Source organism: Tupaia chinensis, unplaced genomic scaffold (assembly GCF_000334495.1).
Source record: "Tupaia chinensis unplaced genomic scaffold, TupChi_1.0 Scaffold000455_1, whole genome shotgun sequence".
Lineage (NCBI taxonomy): Eukaryota > Metazoa > Chordata > Mammalia > Scandentia > Tupaiidae > Tupaia > Tupaia belangeri.
In genome coordinates, this window is record NW_006159963.1 from 263,595 (window position 1) to 272,739 (window position 9,145).

Genomic DNA, 9,145 nt, shown 5'->3' on the forward strand with positions numbered 1-9,145 from the left:
GGGGGGGGTGAATAGCCACACTGCAATCCCTTCTCCTCCATTCTCCTCTCAGTATCTTGGGCACACATGCATACACACCCAGCATGAGTTCAAGCCACAAGGTGCGGGACTCAAACCAAGGTCGACTACATGGGAGTCCAGCCATGTAACCATTATGCCATCTGATGGTCCCAAATATATATATATATACATTTTTTTTTAGAATTACTTTATTATTATTTATTTTTGACCAGAGAGGGACAGAGTGTGTGTCTGTGTGTGTGTGTGTGTGTGTGTGAGAGAGAGAGAGAGAGAGAGAGAGGGAGAGAGAGAGTGCATGAAAGCACACAGTGGGGTCTGGGACTCGAATTGTGGTAGCTATGTTGGAGTTCAGCGCCCTTAACTACTATGCCACCTATCAGCCCCAAAGCAGAGAATCTTTAAGAGTATTCTAAAATATACAAAGACATACTCTCATTATGGGTGACCTAAGGAACACAAAGAACACGATTTCAGTTTAGATTTCTACTAAGGAATGGAAGTTGTTTACTTTTATGAAAAAGAAATCCAAAGGGAGCATTTCTCTTGATAAAATTCTTATGGAAATCTCAATGGACCTCCTAGGAGAGGCAAAATCACAAATAAAAATATATATTAATACATGTTTTCTTCCCATGTGTGTATTCTTTTCAAGAGGGAGAATTTTCTTTTTTTAAGGATTATTTTATTTATTTATTATTATTATTTTAATTTGACTGGAGAAACACAGAGAGAAAGTGATAAAGCAAGTCACCAGGTTCAGAACTCAAGCTGCAGCAGGCCATGTGGGAGTCCAGTGCCTTGGTCACTATACCACCTACCAGTCCCAAGAAGGAGATTTTCTTAATCTGATTTTTCTTTTCCTAAATAGCAATACTCTTTAAAGAATTATTTTATTTAGCTTTATTTATTTACTTAATTAGACCAGAGAGGGACAGAGTGAGTGAGAAAGAGAGAGGGAAAGTGAGAAAGCAAACGACCAGGTCTGGGACTTGAGCCGTGGTCAGTCATGTGGGAGTGTCCAGCTCCCTTAACCACCACACCACCTGCTGGCCCCAGTAGCAATACTCTTTAAATGAATTAAAATGCATTGTCAGTAAATGAAAGTTTCGAAGATTTTCATGAATTAGGTTGATAATAAATGATCCTTGACAATGTATATTAAGATTTCTAATAACTGACCACATTTAAAGAGTAAACAACAAATCTACAATAGGTACAAATTATATACATTTATTTTTTAATAATTTTAAATAACACTCTTGTATAAATTCTTTCATATATTCAAATCATACACAAATTTAGAAATGCATCATGAAGCCTAGTACAGCATATGTATGAGACATGTGTTTTAAATTTTTGTTAGAATTTTAGTGATATAAATACAAGTTTAATGTTTCAGAAATGTTCCCTAATTGCTCAGGATGAAATTTAACATATTACAGAGTGCTTGTGCCTAGCATTAAAACTTGATATTCAATCATTTAGCTTTTAGACCAACTTAGACTTGAAGCCCCGGGCTCACATGGTAGGGCTGCTGCCACAATTATTGCATATACACAAGTCACAAGTAAAAACATCACCATTGCTTTGAAAAAGCATCCTTCCACCGCTGACATTCTACTGATCCATAACCTTTAGTCCATTTGATATTATTTGACTTCTTTGGATGAATCAATGTGTTCTTCTGGCTTCCCACCTTGGCATGGTCACTGGCCCAGGCATGAAGAATAAAAGGCATTAACTTTCCATTACTCTCCAACACACCACACTCATCTGAGCTCTCAAACTCCTTGCTATCAAGAAGATCAAGTCAGATGAAAGGTTCTTTGTGGGTGAGCCCAGAAATGCTTTTCTTGCTCTGACAGGTTACATTGGGCTGCTTTTCGCATCTCTGAAATTTTTGTCCAGGCCTTTCCTTGCAATATGGAAATTCAGCTCCTACCCACATACTGCCAGATATAAGAATGAGCAGCTGTTCCCCACATGTGGTGTCAAGTTCACCAAATGTCCTACAAAAACACACGGGGCCAAGGTGAATGACCGAATAACCCAGTTCCAAGAGAAGTCGTCAAGAGGAAGTGCAGGTGCTTTAGTGCTCTGCTTCCCAAACAGTGCAAGGTCTCAAGACTCAGCTGACCAAAGTGCATGAGATCAGTGAGTATTGCTTTTCTGGTCTATTTTTCTGGCCGTCTTGGGCTATGGAGTAGCCATGTAGTTTGAGGTTTCTACAAAATCCTGTTCCCAATAAAACCCTCTCTCCTCCCATCCCATGATTGCTCAGTTCTCCCTTATATCCAGGTATCTCTGGGAAAAGTAAAACATTAGGTCCATAGGACCTTAATATAAATGAGTTTAGTTTTTGATTATTTTTTCTCTCTAACTGGAGAAATTCCGCCAATAAGAGAGCCCTGGGAAGTAGAAGGTAGAGGATGGGAAGGGAAGTAAGTAAAGACAAAAGAATACTTAAAATCGCTACTTCGGGCATCTATCAAAAATGTAGATGGGCTTACTAAAATGAAGTAATGAACATAAATGCACCACTAAATAGCAGTATCTGTCATTTCTCAATGAGATTTACCATCAGCCTTACCTTATTTAAAAATGAACAGGGCTGGCCCTATAGCTAGTGGCTAAAGGAAGCCAGATCCCACATGACTAATCAGATACAAGTCTCCACCCCCGCTTGAAAAACATACCAGGCCATGTGCATGTGAGTCCAAAATTTTGATAGGATGGAAAAATGGAGGAGAAGGGATGGTGGTATGACTATGCCCCATTGGAAGGTGCTTTGTCCCTATCCTTCTGTTTCTGTCTTTCTCTCTCTGGCATGGTCACATGCCCTCTGGCAATTAAAAAAAACAAAAGGAAAAATAAACAAATTTTCCAGGGGCCAGTGGCTTAACAGTAAGATATGAGGTTCTGCAAGACTGACTCACTGGAAAGGCTCCAGGTGTGTGTCTGGAGGCCTCCCTGAGTAGCCTGGGAGATGTGCCCATGATCTGGGGCTGGCTGAGGCTGGGGGTGGATCATACCATCAAGACCTTGATGGGGGTGCTGTCTATCTCTGTCTCTTTTGTTCATGGAAGGAATAAACAAGCTTTAAAAAAATCAAAAACTCATGTTTCTAATCCTTAGACAAAAATTCTCCCAATGTTAGACTTTCTAAAGGACCCAAGGGATCCTGCAGCTGGAGGCCACAGTTCATGGAGATCCTGCCCTCAGAAGGATAAATATCACACTGTGCATTCCACAGAAGTTTCCGAGTCTGATGTCAGGGGTAGATCACATCATGATTGATGTATATTTTAGAGTAAAATTAGTCCCATAAGCAAATAGCTGATGTAACTAGAGAATATTATTTTAAATAAATGTTAAGATCTTATTTTTTCTACTATGGCAAATTAAGAGCATAATCTAGGAGCTGTTAACAAGTATTTAAAGGTAAATGTTCCTCATGATTCAATTTTTGCAATGCCTTTTAAGGTCTGTTCCAGGAGATCTCGACATAGCCAAGTCTTGACTCTGGCTTTGACTTTTAGACTCCGACAAACCCTCCTTCTTTCTTTATTAGGTTAGCTTCTGTTTAACAGGTGTTTATTTCTCAGCATCCTCAATGCTGACTTTTTTAGTGGTGGGCAGTGGGGGTTATCAGGGAGAAAGGCAGATATGCCATATTCCACAATCCACACACCACACATATGCAGCAACTTCCGGGGAGAGCAAGTATTCCCTTTCTGCTCAGAGACACGAACGCACTTTAACGAAGCCCAAACTGGCAGTTTTGTTCTCTGATCACTAGCACTGGCTTCAGATAGTCATCTTTCTGTGTTCTTTCCTCACAGTCTTTCATCGCTGCATAGCCGAGTTGCACCTGGTACTTAGGAAAAATCAGAAACATCTACAAATGGGGCTTTTCCTGCTAGCCTTCACGTGTCCATGGGAAGGCCATTTCTGCATTAGTATATAGTCGAAAGAGCATGTACTTCCGGGTGAGGAGTCCTGATTCCACACCTAACGATGACACACATTCTATAGCCCTGAATAAGACATGTAACCCCTCTGTACTGCTGTCTCCTCCTCTGTAAAATGGGGCCAACACCTACTTCCTTAGGGGGCTAAGGTGAAGAATGAAGAACACACTTATGAAAAAGTGATTTGCCAACTACAAAGGGCTACAGAAATGTTATTTTACTATACGTGATACAATGTAAGCTCTACTCTTATGAGCAATGGGCAAATATGCAGAGCATCCTCAGGTTCCTGGGAGTAGACTATCTGCCTGGACATCCTCCAGAACATCATCTCCAAACCCTGAGAACAGTTTAAGGGTCTCCTATGGAGGGATGACCAAATCCAGGTTTTTCTCTGAGGAAATCCAAGAGGTCAACTTGGATTCCCTAGTCCTAATCTAATAAGAAGTCTGTCTTTTTTTCTAACCACTTCACAGTTTGCTGTTCCTCCTATTAAATATCTATATTTGACTTCTGGCTACCTTTCCTGGCTTTCTTAAACCACAATATGCCAATATCATGATAGATGAGAGCAATACTAACTGGCCTCTAGGACAAAACTGCACCCTAAGAGCAAGGACTAATTCTATACACCCAGCCGCGGAGCTACCTTCTAACCCAACAAGAAGGTGGGAACGATAGCAATGCAGAGAGATGGCCCCTACCTCAGGGGAAATGAGTGATAGTCTACGTTTGAGTGTAGGCGCTTTTTATTTTTGAGGGCTATAAATATTTCACAGGCATGAAAATTAGGGATTCCAAGTAATACAATAGCTTTTCATTTGGAACTAACATATTCCTATTGTTTTTGGAAGACTATCTTTTATATCCCAGAAAAACACTGTTTAACATGAAGATGTTTTCTATTCATCTATGTAAAATATATAGAGTGTCTAATTAGGTGAGTTCTTTGGGGAATGCCGCCTGTGTCCCAGCTTAACAACAACTGACTTCAGAATCTATTGCTTGAACCTACGGTGAGTCAAAGAGCCTACTTTTAGATTGAGAAAGGAAAGAAAGGTCAGAAACATTCAACCTCTTATACATTTCAACAATGTCCTAAGAGGGACTAAAAATGACTGATGCTCACCAGAGTCCCAGCTCTAGCAATATTGCCATCTATTTTACAGTATTTTAACCAATCCCCATATTTTCTTTTTACAATGCCATTAACTGCTGTACAAATAAATTCTAGATGATAAAATATGACATGATTTTTTTTTTACAAATAGATACAAATACAACATTGACCAGATATGCTACATTAACTATATACACCATAGTTCTCTAGAGACAGGAATACTCCGTATTTTTAGACACTCATCATGTACACTGAGACCCTGAGGAGGACCATCAGCTTCCTGCTCCCCACTGCTGCCTGTCACTCTTTACCATCAGAAGTTTGTCCTATGCTTTAATCTCCTTACTGAGCAAGAATTCTGGGAGAAAAAAATCAAGCCCTTCTTCTTGGGACTTTTCTGTCCCTATTCTAGAAACAATCAAGATTATTTATGGTGATACAGCTGAGACCCCAGCTTTTCCTCAATGATGTCTTTTAGTACAGTAAAATGAACTCAGTCCCTGATCCTCCTTTTAAAAAACATGTCTCAGGAATGGAGATGAAGTCTTCCAGCAGTCTCTTCCTCCTCCGCACCCATCTTCTTGTTACCGCTGGTTTGGTGAACAGTTCCCAGGAGTCTATCAAAAATCCGGTGGCTTTGGGCTGTACTCTGGGGGTCAGCCTTTCATACTCCCATGTGATTTGGTACAAAAATATACTTTGCTTCAAGTCCTTAATGACAGTGAACACTTCGGATCTTCATGGGAAAACTAAGAGCAATGGCTAGGCTAAGTGCATTATGAATCTGCACCTGAAAACTCCAGGTGCTCTGCTTGCCTTTGCTTTCTCAGCAAAGTCTCTCCAGGCTTGGTCTGGCCGGGGCTGACGGTGCCTTAGCAAGCACTGGGGTCTAACAGGCCAGCGACTCAGGCTTTGTAGTTGTGCATGGGCGTCGTCAGGGTCAGTTGCCCATTGGGAGCCACTTCATTGCCATCATCTTCCAACAGTCCCGACACATCTGCATTGGGAATGCTGTCATGGTAGCTGCTGAAGCTGATGTTGTCTTCTTTCAGCTCGATGGTCCAAAAGGGGGCATTGAGTTTCCGGTTTTGGTATTCACGGTACATATATACAGCCCCCACAAATCCCATTAGCAGCACCACCACAATGATGATGACTGTCAAAATGATGATGTTAAATTGGGTCCATGATACGTCAGCTAAAGCTGAAGTGCTGTTTTCAGAAGAGCTTACTGAAAAGATAGTCTGCAGGGTTGTAGGGGTAAATGTACTATTTATAACAGGGGTGGGCACTGATGTGGTCAAAGAGGCATTGGAAACCAAAATGGTAGAACCTTCAGGTGTTGGAACAATAACTTCTGAAAATAAAAACAGAGAATGAAATGTAAAAGACAAAATCATCTAGTTTTGAGAAACAATAAAAGAAATACATGTGGAAGTGGAAGTTGATATGAGATGTTGACATGATATTTTGTTTTAAGGTAATGCTAGTTAAAATTATTTATTTATTAAATTATTAATTTTTTTTGGAGAGGTTCATGTGTGCTTGCCAGAAAGACAGAGAGAGACAGAGAGACAGAAAGCAAGAACTCACCCCCCTAGGGGGGATGGCCATGTCGCAATCCCTTCTCCTCTAGGGATCTTGGGCATGCACGCACATGCGCCTGGTGTGAGTTTAAGCCACCGATTCCAGGACTCGAACCACGGTCGACTACATGGGAGTCCAGCGATGTTGCCCATTGGGAGCCACTTCATTGCCATCATCTTCCAACAGTCCCGACACATCTGCATTGGGAATGCTGTCATGGTAGCTGCTGAAGCTGATGTTGTCTTCTTTCAGCTCGATGGTCCAAAAGGGGGCATTGAGTTTCCGGTTTTGGTATTCACGGTACATATATACAGCCCCCACAAATCCCATTAGCAGCACCACCACAATGATGATGACTGTCAAAATGATGATGTTAAATTGGGTCCATGATACGTCAGCTAAAGCTGAAGTGCTGTTTTCAGAAGAGCTTACTGAAAAGATAGTCTGCAGGGTTGTAGGGGTAAATGTACTATTTATAACAGGGGTGGGCACTGATGTGGTCAAAGAGGCATTGGAAACCAAAATGGTAGAACCTTCAGGTGTTGGAACAATAACTTCTGAAAATAAAAACAGAGAATGAAATGTAAAAGACAAAATCATCTAGTTTTGAGAAACAATAAAAGAAATACATGTGGAAGTGGAAGTTGATATGAGATGTTGACATGATATTTTGTTTTAAGGTAATGCTAGTTAAAATTATTTATTTATTAAATTATTAATTTTTTTTGGAGAGGTTCATGTGTGCTTGCCAGAAAGACAGAGAGAGACAGAGAGACAGAAAGCAAGAACTCACCCCCCTAGGGGGGATGGCCATGTCGCAATCCCTTCTCCTCTAGGGATCTTGGGCATGCACGCACATGCGCCTGGTGTGAGTTTAAGCCACCGATTCCAGGACTCGAACCACGGTCGACTACATGGGAGTCCAGCGATGTAGCCATTACGCCAACTGCTGGTCCGTAAAAATCATTTTTTAAAAAATATAGTGATAAGAATCAGAGTCTGGAGAGCTAACTTATTATATCCATGGCTATTCTCCAATATGTATAATATCTACAGTAAAATCTTTGGTAAAGTTCCAATGTTGGAGTTTCTCATCCTTTTTTAGTCTTAGAGTCATACAATTCCTGCAAAGGCAGTAAATATGTCACTACTGCATTTTATATCACAGAGTTAAAAGTGACTGGGGTAGATGGCAATCATTTGAACTCATGCAAGTCCAACATATCTGGTGGCACTTTGTAAAGGAAAAAGTCTCCTCAAAAGAGACCTAGGGAAAACTGTATGTCTAGTTACTACTGAGAAACACAATTTTAATATCCAAAGTTGATGTCAGCCAAGAGGAAAAAAAAACAGCTTTTTTCCCAATTCCATGGTTAGTAACGCTTCCTTCATACAGGTTATGGTTATTTACAATGAACTCTACTCTGAGCTTCTTATGCAGCATAGCTCAGTAGGAGGAAGGAGCAAAGGCTTTGGGATCAAATAAAACTGTGTGGCTAGAGATAAGTCCATCTTTTTCCAGCCCAGGTTCCCTATCTATAAAATGGGACGAATAATATCTACTTCACAGAGTGCTTGGAAAGGGTTAAATGAGATAATGTACTTTAGAGCATCACATTTAATGTTCATGGTGCTTGGTATCTAGAGGTACTCAATCCAATGGTTACTACCCTGATTAAAGTTCATCACCACCATCAGTCGCATCATGTTATTCTAAAAGGAGCAAAGTTATATTATCTCCTGACTAGTAACAGAAACCATCGCAGTCCTGTCAGCTAACTACAGAGCAGGCACGTCTTCCAAATGGGAAGAGAACTGAGGGACAGGCTCTCCAGCTGGTGGTAGGATTCAATCTGAGTCTTTTAGCCTTGATCACGACAACATAATGATATCAAGGAAAATGGCAGAAAGGTGACCCTTGCCACAGGCCAGCTGTTCACAACCCGAGTACTGAGCATCTGCCGGGAGATCAGAGTGGTTTGCAGAACATGGTCTAATCGCTCTGTGACAGGAAGGCCTGAATATCCCTAACTCATTCTGAATTTAGATAGCCATTCACTTTCTCTCTTAATCCTTACTGAACTTCCCTGTAAGAAATATGTTGTCATAGGAATAACTTTTTGTTTTAAAAATTTAAAAATATATATTAGTACTGTTTCCTCCCTCATAAATGGAGGAACTTAGACTCAAAGTTGGGATGGATGCTAAAATGAACTTGGTCCTCAGCCGGAACTTCTAACCAAATCATAGGTCCCTACTTGAAAAGACCTTTGATGATCACTGGAAATAATGAGAATAAAGGAAGCAAAGGATAAAAGAAATGATAAGACTTTTAAATCATTAACATGAAAATAAAAATAGATGAAGAGAAAATGTGAGGACACTGTCTCACAGTCGCATTGACTTTGTCTTGGTCCTCAGACTTCTGGAGTTGACTTCAGTGTGC

At 40.6% G+C, this 9,145-nt stretch overlaps 1 protein-coding gene across 1 annotated transcript in view; it reads right to left on the reverse strand.

Annotated features, from left to right (window-relative positions):
• Positions 1-2,924: 2,924 nt before the first annotated feature.
• Positions 2,925-9,145, reverse strand: part of MEGF9 (multiple EGF like domains 9) — a gene marked incomplete at its 5' end in the record, with an annotated part of 117,732 nt that continues 111,511 nt past the window's right edge. Inside the window, 2 exons of the mRNA XM_027774559.1 lie at positions 2,925-6,055; positions 6,843-7,256. Of these exons, the coding sequence (XP_027630360.1) occupies positions 6,018-6,055; positions 6,843-7,256 (452 nt within the window). The remainder of the gene's footprint in view (positions 6,056-6,842; positions 7,257-9,145) is intronic.